Genomic DNA, 17724 nt, shown 5'->3' on the forward strand with positions numbered 1-17724 from the left:
TTAGCTCTTTAAGCAATCTTAAGACCATACAGCAGCTCGCACTTTGTTGATTTATCACCTCCATCACTGTCATATTGTCTGACCAAAACACTTCTGAGCGAATGCCGAGCTGGGTAGACCAGACTGTCAATGCAATGACAATCAGGAACAGCTCCATAAATGCAGAGTTTCGCACAAATCCACCTTGGCGCCACCTGACTGGCCATGACTAAACACACTACTGCTCACCAAGCATGGCGCTGAACCCATTGCTCCCCGTTGCATCCATGAAAACACCCAAGTCAAGTCTAGCCTGTGGCGGGGATACCTATGCCACGATCCCGTTACGGTGCTGAAGGAAGGAACCCCAAATGTTCAGGTCCTGCCTAACCTCCTGCGACAAATACGTCTGACAGCGCCTCTGTCTCAAGTCAGTCATGGCCTTTGCAATGGATCTGGAAAAATTCCATCCCATAGGGATAACACATAAAGCAACGTTCAGCTGACCAACAATGAATTCGAGGGGATGAAGTGTAACCTTCCTGGCAACCAAGCTCTCCAGGAAGCCTGCAAACGGCTGCCATATTATCCAGTTTGATGCCCAAAAAGGTAATCACCATGGATGGGCAGCAAGTCTAGCCCTTGGCCAGTGGTACCCCGAACCGCCCCATCAGGTGAACAAAACCCTCCTATACCTCCACACAGTGGCCAGAAAGAAAAAAAACATCCAGGTAATGCAGAACCCACTTGGCGCCAGTCGCTTTCTTACAAACCCACTCAAGGAATGAACAGAAGGTCTTAAAGTAAGCGCAAGACACAGAGCAGCCCATGGGCATACACTTATCAAAGTAGAAGGTGCTACCAAACTGAAACCACAGCAAATGGAAATTATCTGGGTGTACAGGCAACAAACGGAAAGCAGATTAAATGTCTGCTTTCACCAACAGGGTACCTCTCCCCAGCTGCTGCAGAATAGTGAGGGTCTGGTCAAAGCATGCATACCTTACTGAACAAAGTATCAGATCAATAGCCTCATTTACTGGGGTGTAGAGATTATGCATCAAGGGGAACTGGCCTGGTTCTTCTTTGGGCACTACCCCCAAAGGAGAGCAGAGGAAATCCACAAGGAGTGGGTGGGGGGGGATATCAAAGGCACCAGCCACTCTACCCAGGGCACACTCCTTGGCAATGTTTTGACAGGCTACAGCCCTATTAGCAAGCATGGACTGCTGAGTCTTGCAAAAGGAAACTGTTTAGTCCCCCAATCAGGGATCCTGAAACTCTAACTGATGCCATCCAAGAGTGTCTGTGCTGTCCTCGGGTTACTGTAACTATTAAGCTAAGGGGTCAAAACCTGAATGTTAACTGGAGAGTAGGCCTTCAGGAAAAAGGATGGGGAAATCACTGCTTATTCTTGCACTTTTCCTTCCCTTTTTTAAACCACTTGAACTCTGAGTGTGATGACATGCCACCTAAGGAACAATTGAATTTGAAATGACAGTTTCCAGGTGGTCTCAAGCACGTTTTCTTGCTATAGAGACCCAGCAAGCTCCCCTCTTTTGCCCTGACCCTTGGCCGGACCCGGCCTAAGGGGGCTGAGGCACGTTGGACTTCCTGACCATCAAATGGCGCAACCAAGAATTGACATTAGCCGATCCCTATACTACATTTTGCAGGTTACCTTCTTTCTTCTAAAGCCCTGTCATATTCCTTCAATGAGGTGCCCCCAAACTAATCATGTGCACAGACAATTTTGTTTTGGTAACAAGAGAACTGATTCCCTAGTTCAGGGAACTTTTGCACCAGGACTGAATGAAAGCTATTGAAACCCTTTACCCCATTCAATAATGTTTCCTCTCACTTCTGCGGGGCATGAGAGCAATCTCTGGAATGCAAACACTCCTTACAAAGTTTAGCCTCTTCCCTCAGCGGAATTTCAATCATCAGATCAAATATCTCCACAAATGCACCATTCCAGATCTTTTCTTTCGCCTCTGCTGGGAGGTGCCCCCTCAACTGATCATGCTCAGATTGCACCTCAACCCAACCCATAGTCGGCAAAGCAGTAGTTGCGGCAACATTACCCAAGATGGCCATCTCCTTGACCCTGTCCAGTTGCACTGATACTCAAGGCGCCTACCCTGCTGTAGGCCCTTGGGCTTTCTCACCCACGGGACTACCTCCCAACAGTGCCTGTGGAACCACTGCACTCCTTTTCTGAGTTGCCTGCTGAACTGGCTACGACTATCCTTGATCACCAAACCCAAACTGGGCAACCAGCCCCCTCACCCTCTCCAAATTGTCCCCTTCTCAAGGCTCCGTTGCAGTCCCACTTAGAATTACTTTGGAGCACCCACCCATCTTGGAAAGCCAGGATAGCACACTAGTGAGATTAGCTACTAGGTCTGGCTGTGCAGCACCAGAAGCAGATTCTTGCCCCTAAACCCCTCCAGCTCTGGGACACTAGCTGCACTGGGAACCGACATACTAGCTGCCCCCCCCCAACTGCTACACAGTTGTCACCACTTTGCAAAATGATGGTGCAACCTGCCTGAACTTGTGATGGCATGCCATCAGCCACTGCAACTCCAGCTGCGGGTACAGCAGGCAGACATGCATGACCCAAAGGGTATTTTCTTGTTCTCCTTGGGACAGGGGAAATGCTGCCTTCTGGGCCTTTCTGCTCGAACCACAGGAGGCGGTGCAGCCATTGTTCCCACACCGTCCCCCCTTAATGGCGCAGTAGTGCCAACAGCCCATCCATCACATCTCTTTCATACACATCATATATGAAAACAATTAATTGGAACGCAAATCACTTAGTTGTATGTGTACTGGAATGTTTTAAATTGAGCTTCGCAACACAATAAAGATACAACATGGACAACAGCAGCTCAACATTCCTGAACACAAAGTTAATCCCTAACACAAATCATAAGGGCAGGGTAGCAGTAGCAGCATCTTACAATCATCATATGCATACAGGGCAAGTACAGCACCTGTAGTTAACACCCTAAAGAAGGAGTGATACGAGTTGAAGGACCGTTGTACACTCTCTGTAAACAGACATATACATTCAATAAGAATGAAAATTCAGAACAACTCTTATGGAATTACTGTACATTCACATACTCTGGGTGAGGCTTCAGAGTGCTGCAGTTCAATGGTTGTACACTCTTCTAATTATTAGTTCCCTGGCTGGGGTAAGGTTATGCCCCTTATGTCAACAGTTATGTTCTCCCTCTGTTAAACTGTCAGACCTGTATTGAAATCTTTGTGGGTGACCTGAAAATGTTTTTACTGGTTTCTCCCTACAACACGATTAAAAACAGGAGGGTCGAGCAACATACTGTTTCTTTTTTCCACCAACATGTTTCAACACTCTTAATACTGTATATGCAGGAAGAGGCGTCTTTATCAGGTTTATAAATACTTCACATCAAATATTTTGAAGCAGGCCCTGTTCATAGGGCAAATTATTCAACTGCATTTCATATATCCTTTTTTGTGTTTAGCAAGATGGGGCAACAGCAGTGAAAACACCCCCTTCTTCATAGAACAGGTACACCTGTGGCATAAAAAGTGCATGCATCTATCCTTCAGAGAACACATACAGCAAGGGCAATAGCAGCGCAAGCATTCCCCATCACAGGACAGTTATAAATCGATCAGCAGCAGTGCAAGCTTTGCTGCCTCACAGAACACGCACAGCATGACAGTACTGAACCAAACGTTCCCTTCTACAGAGCACAATTGGTGCTTTCTACCATTCAAAGTAGAATAGACCCAGTAGGGAAAATTAGGACAAACTTTCCTTCACTCACAGAATTATGTAGAGTTATGGAACGAGTTACATGTAGTTACGGACAGATCTCTGGAACAGGTAATCAAGTCAATGATAGGCCTGTATATGTAGGTGAGTGAGTAAAAGTGTGAGTTCGGAATTTAATCACTTAGTGATATTCTGTGTCAGCATCCTGAAAGTGCTGCTGCCGTCACTCAGAGACCTTCTGTTTGTGTTGATTATTGAATTAGATTGTATCTAGGAGGTCACTGTTTTTGGGAAGAACTCAGCCAAAGTAGCTTTGATCTAGACAGGCACAAGTGTGCAACAAATCCCAGTTTCAGTGCCACATCGGTTCAAAATGCTGAGGATCAATCTGCAGGTTCGTCCCACTTTGAGGTAAGCGGTCTAGCTACCCACACTGAGCTGATATGGGACATCAAATGGCCTGCACCTTGCTGTGCTCAGCACAACATACAAAAGGCTTATTAGGAGCACTGTAGAGGTCGGTCAGGAAATCCACAGCTTTCCAACACTCAGTGGGCTTTAAAAGAGGTGCTAAAGTTGGCTAACTTTTCTTTACTGCAAGGCTGAGAGGTAGAGCTGCAACCCAGGATGGGTCCAGAACATTGCACCTTCAGGGATGCAGTCACCTTTAGAGATGCAAATACTGAATGCGAGCAAATGGATTTAAAGGCCCTAAAAGTGTGAATGAAAACCTTGCAGGGGGCATACCGTGGAAATAAGTCTTTAGTGTTTCTTTCATTAAGCCTAATTCAAAGTGCACACATATTGTCAAATTAGGAGTGGAAAGTACAGAGAACGGATGATCTTCCAAGATCAAACATTTCTTAAATCAGGAGATCCAAGACTGCAATGCAGTACTGCATGCTGTGAAGGCTATAATGTTACCATTCGATCACATTTTCATGAGTAGATGAGCTGTTGAAATCCCTTCGACACCCCCCCCCCCCCCAGGTAATATCCAGACCAGTTTTTTTAACCACTCACTTACTAGAAGCTATTTTAAGGGCAGAAGAATAAGTTCAATAAGTTTGCCAAACAGAGAGGATGAGATTACAAACCATGTCTCCTGTACCACAATTGGGGTAGAAGTTATTCTGAAGGCAAGGTCAAGAGACTACCATTTCCAAGCATATGTCACTAGGTTATTGCACTTGCCCAAATTTAGAGTTCAGTCTTGATTTTAAGCGTGCTTGGGTAAAGCCAGGATTGTATATTTTGTCTCCCATTTCCATGGCCAAAACATATCGCTGGACCACCTCTAGTGTTGGGGTCAGTCTGCCAACTTCAGTGAACTGCCAAGAGTCAAATTTTATTGATTTAGATCTCATCGGAGATCAACAATATTTCCAAATATAAATGATTAAAATTAAAAGAAAAAGTTTAAAGTTTGAAAGGTTTAAAAGTCTCAGTGCAAAACTTTATTAGTACATTGGTAAAAATGATTTAAAAACGTATACAAAATATAACAGACAAATTCTTTAAGGGGTGACTTTGCTAAATCAATTAATCAATGTTGGATATTTTATATTTAAGACAAACGTTTTAAAAATTGATTTCTAGCTTCTCTAACCATCATAGTAGAACAAACAGAAAGAACATGCGTAATATCTTGAGTGCCACCATTGCAGAGAACACATATTTAGGTCTTATTTCCTTTATTGGACCACTGTTTTTTTAAATTATTTAGGGGTAAAATGCCTAACCTTAACATAAGTAAAAATCGTCTAACACTGTGTTCCAGAGATAGCTTTAAATATCCTTGATCCTGCTTAAAAGATATACTGTCCAAGTAATTCATATTACTAGGGACGAACAGTGACTAACTAATTTCACTGGTGTAGCTTATTCTGGCAGCAACATTTTTTAGAAACACTAAGTTATGCAGGTGTCAACATCTGTAAGTGGTCGATGACACTAAATTGTGCTAGTGCAACCTTGATATTATTGAAGGTATAGATTTTTACTTTTCCATTAAAGGTTTCCTGCCTTAGGAAGAGTCTCTGGGGGTGCCTTAAGGTGTGTGCAGTAAGTTGTGAATTGCCAATCTTGTAAGGGGTCCTGACAAAGTTTTTTTTTTTTTAAACATACTCTTATTGAGACCGTTTGAAGCTTCTCCAATATTTTTATGTAATGTGAAAAAGGCAGGGAAGTATACTGCAAGACCTTTACTTTGAATCCGCAGCAGCAGGTTGTTAAGTTGCAGCATTCGTGGTAGATAACGTTGTTTACATTTCGGGTTTTTAAGGTTAACACTGTTTCATTTCATTTGGATAAGAGTTATTCATTTTGGAAACTTGTCTCTCCGAAAGGTAGCAATAGCGTGAAGGCGAAGCTTACTCAAGAAGTTAGTAAAGGTATTGGAACTCAAAAACAGTATGTCATATTAATCAAATTCGATAAGCACCTTGTCTAGGTAGCCTAGTTCTATCTATTAAGAGTCTGATATAGAGGAGGTAGTTTTGAAATGAAACACCAAAAAATACTCCCCAATAGTCCCCTAACCCCATCAAATGCATTCTGATGTCTCTGCCTGTGCAAAGTTCCTTGTGTAATGAAAATGGAAAGTAGTCCACCCTGCAAGACTTCAGTGCTGTGAGACCTAAGAGAGGAGGCCAGACTTGGGATAGGCAAGACAAAGAATTCAGAGTTGACTAGCAGGCCTATTGCCAAGGCCAACAGATGGGACTTTTTGTTTTACTGCTGTGGATAAACTGTCTTCTCTGCCTAGGCTGGCCAGAAGTAAGTGACAACTCAAAAGGCTGCTGCAGCCTTAGGGCTGGTGTGCACACAATCAGTTTAACCATTCTAATAAAGTCAGACAGCTCATTGTCATGTGCAGAATGTCAGTGTGCTATGCCTGGCAGGCACAGCATGATGTGTGCCTCCTCCAACAACAAATAATCCTAAACCTCAGAGAGTTACAGGGCAGTCTTTGGAAATTGCTGCTTTTGAGCAGCACAGTTAGAACTGGCCTCCTGTGGGATTGAGAAGATGGAGTGAGGGTTCAGAAGTACGATGGCTGAGCACTGTGGAGAAGGGGAATTGTTTTATGCACATCACTTCACATCGGAAGGATGTGCCAATCTTTGAGCCTATGTGAGTAAGTCGCCAGGAAGTTCAGCATGACTAATCTTGCATTGTTGGTTGGAAGAACAAAATCGTTTTTGGTTATGTCACAAGTGGTGTGACTTGACTAAGATGTGGATTTTAGAAATTATCTTGCACTCAATTATCTATCTTAGCCAAAAGCCAATCGATTTACCAGAGGACAGGAGTAATTTGGTTTATTACATTTAACGCTAAATAGGAGGCTAGCAGCATGACCCTTTACCAGGGTTGGTTTGGGATTAAAAATCGGCCCAGGCACGCTAAAAAAATGATCCCACATTTGCACATTGCCTTTGGCAAAACAGCTTCGGCAAAAAATATAAATATATATTTTTTTTTTAAAAAGGGGTGGTGGGGGGGGGGGGGAGGGTAAAAAAAAATGCACGGATTAGTTTACTCTGGTGAAATACACCTGAAAACAAGTGAGGCCACTTTTGCTCAGGCCCCCCCACCCTCGCTCAGCATGGACAAATTTTGTGGTCGGCCCAGCGAGAGAAAGGGAGTGACACCTCTGCCCTTTGATAAAGGGAGGTAATGGACGCCCTTCTGCCTCCAGAAAGGCCACTCAAGCGGCCGCTGGCGGTATCCAAACAACCCAGAAACCACCCAAATCGGCCCCCTAGACTGCTCAAAAAAGCAGCCCACAGCTGGGACTGGCCACCGGCCCCTCTGGCATTGCCCGAGTGCCCACGTTACCAATCCGACCCTGCCCTTTACAATTTTGCAAGCATCTTCTTCCATATTAGGGAAATGGGACTTAAACTATTTTTTAAGCTTTTAGTTCTATGCAATTTCGGTAACTTTATTTTGCAAGGCAAACGCCACTACCCCAAACTTACTTCTTCCACATTGCTGGATTTCCTTTTCTTATACGTGTACGCCGCACAGCATTTATTGTAAGTTCCTCTTGTTTTGCTGCTTTAATTTACACTTTTCTGTTCAGTGACAGGCTCAGTGCAGATTTTAGTTGCCCGCAAATTAATGAGTCCTTTTTACCCATTTTCTCTTTATTTCTTTTAGTTAGTTCAATTCTTAAAAACTGAATATGAGATTACTTGCTGTGGTTAGGTTCTAAGTGTGTGGTTGTGGTCTAGGTCTAATCTTTGGTGCTTCTGCCTTTCAATATATCAACCACCCCATCTGTGCATGATATCCAGGCCACCTTATCATATTGTCTTCCTCAATCTATGCTTTCTATTCTTAGCTTTGGCACTTAGAGGTCTCTCACCTGATCCAGCGAGAGTCCCTTTCTATTAATGCTCCATCGCTATTGAAAACCAAATGCCTGATCTGTGGACTTCATTGGCATAAAGGGAGGATTATTAACTGATGCAACTACCTGTGATGTCGCTTTCTACGACGTTTCAGAATATGAAAACTAGAGCGTCTTCGCGTGTTTCTTTTCTGCCTGGCGTCCCCACAAATCCATGCTCCGGTCCTGCAAATTAACTATCATTTTTTTCCTTCTAATGTTCTGCTTGGCCTACCCTATTTGTTAATACGGAAGTGGAACGGGAGGTTCTTCTAGTTGCACATGAAAGGACTGGCCCTTAGGCAGGGGAAACTGAGTTGCCCCCACGCTAAAGTACATAAGGCGGTCACACACACCACACAATCCCCCTCCCAAATTGCCCACGATCTATGAGAAAATGGTGCCTCAGGAATCCCTCGCCAACTTCTGCAGGGAGCCTTCATCCTTTGTAACGTCACTATCCTTCACAATGGACAGATGCGGGTGATTCACTTCTTGTCGATTCAAATACGGGACAAGGAGTTACGAAGAGTACACGCTTACAGCGAAGAAGCGGTGCTTCTCTATAATCCTTTAATAACTATGCGGGCGCTTCCTCGCGACCTGAGGAGGAGCCATGGAGCTTGGCGTCGCCTGCCCACACCCCCCTGGCCGAGCCCGCCCTTGCTGTGCTCACTCTAGGAGTGAGAGCTGAAGCCAAGGTGCCGTGTAGCGGACCTCGGTAATATGAGTGAGGCCTGTGCATAACCCCGCTGCTGCGAGCCCACTCCAGGGAAAGTGAGAGCGGGGCTGCAGCCCAGAAGCTGCGCCATGACCGGCCAGTCCGAGCCGTCCTGCGGCCGCTGAAACCGCGCCATGAGCGGCTCCCTGCCGCCGGAGCGCTTCCAGCTCCGAGATCTGTGCCTGTCGCTGCTCGGCACCGGCTCCTTCCTGTGCGACATGGCCGCCGACCTGTGGGTGGCCGGGAGCTACTTCAGCGAGGGCCGCTACTACTGGGGCGGGCTGGTGCTGGCTCTGTTCGGCCTGTCCTCGGTCTCCGTGCAGCTCTTCAGCTGGGGCTGGTACCGGGCGGACGAGCGGGAGCGACAGGAGGCCGCGGAGGCGCCTGACGAGGAGACGGAGCTGTGCTTGTCGGACTTCAACTCCTACAGACTGCTGTCCTCCCCGCGCTGCCGGACCTGCCTGCACGTCTGTCAGCTGGGCTTCCTCCTCAGGTAGAGGCGCGCTGCGTGGGGCGGGGCCGATGGCGCGGTGCTCTCTAAGTATCCGTGGGTCCGTCTGTCAACTAACGTGACCGAGCACTCTGTGTTTAGGGGATAGACGGGGTGTTTTTGCTCATTAATGCCCTTAGTTCCTCGGGTGACAGTGGGTCCGGTTAAGTCATGGCACTTTGTACTATTGCTCAGTAAAACACTTTTATTACCCAGGTAATTGGTTGGGTGGTTGTGTATATAGCGCCTTACCCCCGCACGATGCGCCCAAATACTCTGTATGCGGATAGCATGCTACTATGTGGAATCCCCGTATAAGTGATGCAGGCAAGCATAACAGTTGCAGTTAAATCGTGAAGTTTCATTCAGTGTGATGCGTCTTGCAGTAATTCTGCCAGTTCTATGTGGTGTTGTTAATGACATATTGCTAAGAACAAATTTCGGGGGGGGCTGAATCTTTAAGCAATAGGCAGAGTGGAGCTGCTGGGGTGAAAGTTAACTACTGCGAGGCCTCATTAACATGCAAATGGTCTTTTACAGACCTGTTAAGTGCTCGGGTGCGGCTGTTTCATCCTGGGCTGCCACACACGGGGGGGGGGGGGGGGGGGCTGAAGCCCTTTGAGTCCAATGGGTGTTGCGCGCCTGCATAGAGGTATGTATTGTCTTACTTAACGGATATGAGAGCACTGAAAATGTTTCCAAGAACCCAATCTATCCATCATCGTAGTCGAATTACAATAATGTTTTCTCCTTATTCTTGAAGCCTTTCTTTCCCACTTTCACGTGGACACAGACGTTAATCGTAGTTTTAAAAATACCAGACAATTATCCACTAATTTGTATTGGAATGCACTTTGGACTATAGATGTTTTAAAATAAGTCACGTTTTCAGTCCCCTAATTGTCATGCCAAATTCCATGCTAGTTCAGTTTATATTATACATTATAGAAAAACAATGATAGAAGCCCAGTTTGAAACAACAAAAAAATAACCCCAAAAAAATCTAACAAATACAATAATATTTGCTATTACTAAAAATCAATGGAGGTTCCTGAGAAAACGCACAAACAATACACTCAATTCACAAAAACCTGCTTCATACAATTATATTGCAATAACTGTACAATTGTTTTAAGCCTGGTGTAAGAAACACATACTGTTCACATTTGCAATACAAGTACTGCTTTTACCTTTAATTTTTTTTTTTAAGGAACACAAATTTTGTTCTTTCCTAAATTTTTGGGGAAGTTTGTTTTAAAACTGTACTCTTGGTATCTTTAGATACCCACTTCAGAATTTACCCTGGTGATACTTAGGGAGAAGCATTTTGCAGTCACTGCATGATCTAAGAAAGATGGTGCATTGATTGTGGGAAAAAAGACTAGACTTGCATTTTGGTCCCTTGTTGTTCAAAGCCTTCCAGACAATTCAAAAGGACCCATATGCATGATTTGCTGCTCTATTGCCAACCAATGTAGCTTGGCCCTTTTTCTCTCTACATGGTTGTTTTTCTTTAGGACATAGATGACACAAACTACTCTATTTTGTACCATGAGCAGTTTTTTTTTTTTTTTTTTTTAAACCCCGTTCCCTAAAATAATGATGTGGTCTCTCTAATAGTATAATGATACTTTAGAAGAGTTAATTCTCCCGTAGCTCAACATAATGAAGTAGATGAATGACTACTTTGCTGTACAAAAAAGGAAAGTGAGCTGACACTTTGACTGGTTTGGCGGAATTGGATGGTCTTAGCTTCGGCCCCTTCCAACTCCTTTTGATACACTTACTGGATTTTGTTCTTTTGGTACCTACTATTGCACACACTCTAAAGAGTCATATACCTATATGCCGCTTGGTATGTAGGCCTTTGCTGTGCACGTCACTGTGCCGGTCATTTCATCACCTACAATGTATCCTTGGATTAGACATTATGACAGGTGCAGGCCTTAAAAATAAACATGAGGCATGGGGGGTACCGACCTCCATCCAAAAAAACATAAAGTGAAGAATAAGTAGGGTTAAGCCACCACCGCCCTTCCTCATGATTTAAAAAAAAAAAAAACTCGCACTGCAAAAGAGGTGGGTCGCAAAGCATGGACAAAATTGCATTACGACCCCTCCACCCCCCTCCTATTTGATCCGAACAAGGATGCAGAGGCACTCTTCGCCAAAACCATAGAGAGAACAGGAAGAGAAAGCAGACAGAGTAAAGGGAAACATGCATGTGGAATTCACCATGGGACAGACAATGGCACAAAGCATGCACCATCATTCACCACTTGATATATTTGATATCGCTTGTGCCGCAAAATATTTGGGGGCCGGGTCATGTGCTGAAGCTGAAAAAAGAGGTGTATAGATTCCTGAAGGTCTTATTTGTCGGTCTTTTGCAAGTTCACAGCGTTTATTAAAGTCCAACAGCATTAGGCCAAGGGTGTATTTAGTAAAAAAGCTTGTCAGTTAGCTCACAGAATAGGGCGGGAAACTAGGTTTCTTGTCCTGATAACAGGAGATCAGAGGTGGACAAACTTTGTGACAGGAGGATTTTGCAAGTCAGAATTTATGCACCATAAATGGAAGAGAAAGTAATGAAAGGAATGAGATGAATGTATTGATGTGATATGAAATAGCCACAATGCCCCACCATCCTCATAGCGCTATTTAAATGGAAATAATGTGATAAGATAAAGCCGATCAGTATACTCTCCCCATACAGGGCTAGATTAGGCATTAAATCCTGTTTCTTGTATCTTTGATAACAAACATAAGAAGACATGCAAGGGCAGCATCATAGTCTGTAAATGGGTTTGACGAATATTGTGCATTTATAATTATGATTTTTAGTTTAGTGGGGAAGAGCCACTGATACAAATAATTTGTAGGCCTTGTCTGGCAGGATGCTGTCTCCAAATACGCTTGTGCTGACGATACAAGGTTACTTTTCCAGGGAGCAGAAGGTCCCTCTTAATAGATCACAGTTGATCTGTAGTAAATGCTATCTAGGGGTTGCTCCTCAAGAGTTATCTGTTCCCGAAAACAATAAAAAAGAATTTGGAGGACCACGTGAACCAAAGAAATTAGTGTCAAGCAGGTGCATAAAGGGTTTCTCAAATACGTTAGCATGGTCTTGTGAATGTCTTACTGTTTCTGGAAAATGATTGTAAATGTGGCAGGTGTTTGCTGGAACTTGGGAACTCTGGGAATAAGAAAGACAACATCACCTCTAAAATCCCTGGATAAAAGGTGGACAATTGTCCAGTCCCACATGTTGTAGTAGTTATTGTGAAGTGAGGTGGACTACACAACTGCCTATTCCAGTTGCAGGGAGTGACAGGCTGTGGAGGTGGTGCATGAGCTTTTGCTACCAAGCCAAGCTGCGGTTGTGAAAGTGGGTGGGGAGGAGACTACTGCAATAGCTATGTCTGAATTTTGGGGACGTGGGACAGGTCTTAACCTCTTTCCCGTTGCTCTTCGAAACCTGTACTCGCTGATGTGGACTCGAAACACAGAACCAAGAAGAGAGAGCCTCCCTAATAAATACACAGGAAAACAAAATTGCCTATCAAAAAGTGGTGTTGTGCAGGGTACATAACCGATGTTATTCATCCAGGAAAGCAAAGTCCTCCAAAAAGTGAAACTCCTTATTATCCAGGCAACCTAAACAGTCCTAACTAATTCAAAGACTAATTTAAATCTCAACAGTGGGGTTCATTTTTGAGTGAAAGTACTTCACCCTAGCACGGGGAATAACTCCAAAAAAGTTTGGCAATTATTAGCATCAAAAGAAGTTCCCACATTATGAATAATTCAAACATTGCTGAAACAACATTTTTAAATCCCATTTCTGCCGGTTTCCAGGAAATTAGAAATTATACCCACCACCAGACATATAGAACGCCATCTTCAGAGTTCAAGATGAGAACAACATGGGCTCGAGCAACCAGACTGTTTTGAATAGTGCTCTTCGCGCATCAGAGTCAAGTTTTAAAGAAGATTCATAATCGTGTTTACAGCCTCAAATCATCAGGGTCATAGCAAAAGGGCGTATTGATGGTGCACCTGGGCAGAATAGCATTCCTCAAGCTATTTATAAGACCAATCCACCATCCTGGGGTCTGCCAAGCACTCCCCATTCTTTAACCACATACTGCAGAGTAAGCTGGTGCCAAATTCCTGGAGAGACTTTATCATCAGTCTCATCTACGAAGGGCGTGTTGGGTCATTACCTCGGAATTACTGGCTCCTAGTGCTTCTCGACAATGAAGCACAATATTTTGTCACTTTGTTTCTCAAGACCTAACAATGTGGGCAATTGACAAGGAAATAATTCATATAAACCAAACCTGCTTCTGTCGAGGGACAGGCAATATTACCAACATTCTAGCTCTTTCCTCTTCCATTGACCACCAGGTGAAGAAGCGACTAGCCTTACATCTTTGCTTTGTGGAATTCAAAGCTGCTTTGTGGAATTCAAAGCTGCTTTTGACTGTGCCCAACAAAACAAGTTATGGAAAAAATTGGTTCAATTTGAAATATAATTTCCCCTCTTTAGGTCCATCTAATTATCATAGTCCAACACATGGTCAGAATGAAGATTGGTGACGGTTCTCGTATCTCCAGGAAAACCAACACCCACAAAGGTCTGAAGCAGGGATGCTTCATAACTTCTCAATTATTCAATCTTTTTATGGCCTTCCTGACCTCCAGCATGAAGGCTGTCAATTCTCCTCCCAGGTCTCCCACCAAGTTTCATGGCTGACCACTATCTAACATGTTATAGGCAGATGATATTATACTGGCAAGCCAAACCAAAGTGGGTCTGCAAAGGCTTGTTGATGCTCTTGCACTGTACTAAAACAAATTGAATGGAAATAAACCTTTAAAAAACAAAGTTATGGTGATTGATAACAAAATTAAGAAAAATAAAAAATGGTTTCTCTAAGATAAACTAATTGAGGAAGTGGATGAGTCCAAGAATCTTGAAGTGATCATTGATTTTAAAAAGTTGTTTCTGCCACTAAAACGGCAGCTTAGAGTGTAAGGATGTGCACTCACAGCAGCATTTCAAACTCTATATAAAATACTTAGGGTTATTTCCCTGACACCAGTGGTGAAAACGGTATCTGCAAAATTGCTACCAACGTTAACTTATGGAAGTGAAGCCCCACTTTTGGGACTCAACGTTGCCTGACAATATAGTCTCCGAAACCTATAGGCACCTTTTTGCCTTGCTTTAAGACTCCTTGTCAATGCAGATACGTTTATAGTTTTGTACTCAAACAAACCATAGCTAGACAGGGGGCCTTCATAAAATGCAGCCACGCATAAAGAGCAGCAAATCAAACAAAGTGCTATGGTGTGAAATAACAGAAGGCCAGGAACATTCACCTGCGAGGACATACTTGGAAACCTCTCTGTAATAACTCCAGAGAAAGTCTCTTTGGGACATGCCAGTCTCCTATACAACCATTACAAGATCACTGAATGGTGTGATGAAAAAACTATCACTAAAGAGGCACAGACAAAACAAACAAATATGTGGATGCTGCTGAATAGTTGTATCATTTTAACCCCTTCCATGCGAATGACGGAACCACGCCGTCATGAGCCTCGGGCGGCGTGTGCTCATGACGGCATAGTTCCGTCATGCTGTCGCCGCTCCGCCCACGTGGCACTGATTCCCCGCCTGTGCTGGCGAAATAACGAGTGGGGAGAGTCGTGACGGAACCATGCCGTCATGAGCACAGCTCGCCCGTGACTCATGACGGCGTGGTTCCGTCACGAGCATGGCGGCGCTGCGCTCACCCCGCACCCCCCCAGCGCCGCGACCGAATTAGCGCCACGGCGGAAGAGTTTAAAGACCAATCAGACGTTGCAATAGAATATTCATGCTTTCTAAGACAAAAAATTATGAATTTTCGATGTGGTCATCTTCCATCTCTTAACTATACTCTACCATGACTTAGGAAGAGTGAAATCATGACTGGCAGATTTTGAGGGTTGGCAAGTGAAGACATAATCCACCCTGCTTGTATGTGTCCAACCCTTATGAAGGGCAGGAGGGAGCTACTACGCCAAGCCTTTATTCAGCATAACATTTGATCTAGTAGGCATGCAATAATAGTATGTTTTGGTCCGTCAGATACCATACTTAACTGTCAATTCACAAAGTTCTTGTTAAGGACTAAGAATGGGTTAAAGAATCTAGCATGAACATCAGGGTAGGCAATCCTAGCAAGCCCTGAACTGTTGGTCATCATTGTCCCTCATCTGACCTATTAAGTTCAGACAAGGTCTGAGAACAGGATCCAATTCTTCATCCACATTTGTTTTAGAACATCAACCCAGGGAATGAGTAAATTTACCATCATAAAATCTTCTATTAACCTTAATCTGCTACATAGTCTTGGTAACTTCAGCCTCTCCAACGCTGGCTAATGCATTTAAAACCCCGTTCAACAGGTCCCCAGTAACTAAGAGACATTAGGATTTGAGTGACCCTTGCTCCACTGTGCTGGAGTGTCTAGCATAGATCTGGAATAACATCACTGTATCCACCAGGACCGCCGGACTCTGCGAAAACAGGTGAAAACATATCTCTTTAAAGACACTACATCATGATGCAGGAACAGTACACTTTTATTTGTTGATTGTATCTTTGCTTTTGACAATGCAGATCGCTCCACTGCCTTATGCCTAGTTTGCACTAAATAAATACCAGATACATACATATAGGGATTAAACCTTTACTATGTAAAGATCAGATACCACCAATGAAGGAGGAGAAAATCCAGGTCCTTGTATAAGATTTACTGAATATAATAATCCCGAATGTTCCTAAAATAGCTTGGCAAGAACCCAAGGATCTGTGAATCAAAATACCAGCGTGGCTAAAGATAAATGTTGGACTTGGGCCATGCAGTCCTAAAACTTGAAGATTATGAATATAACTGAGATTGAGGAATTAAATCCCAGTAATAGTTGTAGTGTTATCACTTACGGAAGAAGCAATTTGCCCAAAGCCCTCTGAAATCTTTGTATGGTCAAGGCCTGTCCAAGGAAACCCACGAGTCCTAAACAACCTTGCATTAAAACCATGAAAAACCAGATGACAGGGAAAAGTGGTAAATTACAACGAACTGTGTCAGCAGTCTGCCTCACCTGCCTCAAATGGTCAAGCATGGGTCTCTTTTCCTTACTTGCGTTCATCTTTCAGAGTCGTAGTTCCCACCCTGGGAATTCCCTGCCTCTCTCTTCCCTAAACGCACCCTTTGGAATAGTTCTATTATTGGTGCTTACTCTTCCAATTTTTTTTCTGTGCTACTGTCTTTGCTCAGACAGCTTTTATTATCAGTATCCAATTATCCATGGATATTTATGTGATTGCAAAGTGTTTTACGTTTTTTGCTCAGTGCCAAAGGCCAACTAGTATTATAATAAAAATCTTGGAAAATTTAAGTTGTCGATATGAACCTAAATTGGAGTTGGATTGGGGTATATTAGAATAAAATAAACAGATAGGTTCCACATAAAGTTGAGATTATGTGGAACCTCCAGAGGATATTTAAATAACATTAGGTATTTTATAACAAGCAGTGGCAAAGCCGTTTGTTTGGCATGCAGTTCGAGTGTGTTCATGCCATAAACACATCAAAACTATTGACTACAGTGCAGGCAAAGGCATCTGACAAATAGATGCTGCAGTAAAAAATTAGTCCCTTTATTAGCTTTATCATTTATTTTTCAGGTGCTTTTGTCCACGCTCGCTCCCAATTGCTACAGTTTTGCTCACCAAAAGAGTACTGATGCAAAATAGTCCTTCATGCACTCAAATGTAGGATGGTATTAGAGCCAATAGGAAGACAGTACGACTGAAATACTGAGCTGGGCTGATTTCAAGCCAATAGCTAAAGGTTCTAGATCAAAAGAAGCCAATGGCTAACCCAACCCCCTCATAGTATGTACAGAATACAGTATGTTCATCATGAACAGCACAAGCACCATAAATGTCAAAACTAAAAAGGAAGAATATTGGTTCGGCATAAACTAATGGTTTAACCCTTATAAATAATATAAGGATGCTGACCCTACTAAAAGAGGGATGTAGTACATGTTCTATTCTTTCTATTATCATCTAATTTGTAGCACTTGAGAACCACACAAAACATTCTAGTTGTAGCATTTAAATCACTCTGCAAAAAGCACATATCGTGAGTAGTAGTAGTCTATACGAATCGCATGCGGTTTTGTGCTAGTGCTTTAAGCAGTATTTTGAAGGTATTCTCAGTCGAACCTTGCAGGTCTCTGAATTGGGTCTCCCATGGTTGTCTTAATAGAAGCTGCTGGCTGGAGTTACTTACGGT

The 17724-nt window shown here is 43.5% G+C and overlaps 1 protein-coding gene across 2 annotated transcripts in view; it reads left to right on the forward strand.

Annotated features, from left to right (window-relative positions):
- The first annotated feature begins 5308 nt into the window (after nucleotides 1-5308).
- Nucleotides 5309-17724, forward strand: part of XKR8 (XK related 8) — a 187515-nt gene continuing 175099 nt past the window's right edge. For both annotated transcript variants that reach the window (XM_085647573.1, XM_085647572.1), the window contains exon 1: nucleotides 5309-9364. In XM_085647573.1, the coding sequence (XP_085503699.1) occupies nucleotides 9006-9364 (359 nt within the window). In that variant the 5' untranslated portion in view covers nucleotides 5309-9005. The remainder of the gene's footprint in view (nucleotides 9365-17724) is intronic.

The sequence above is a fragment of the Triturus cristatus genome, chromosome 3_2, assembly GCF_964204655.1.
Source record: "Triturus cristatus chromosome 3_2, aTriCri1.1, whole genome shotgun sequence".
Taxonomy (NCBI): Eukaryota; Metazoa; Chordata; class Amphibia; order Caudata; family Salamandridae; genus Triturus; species Triturus cristatus.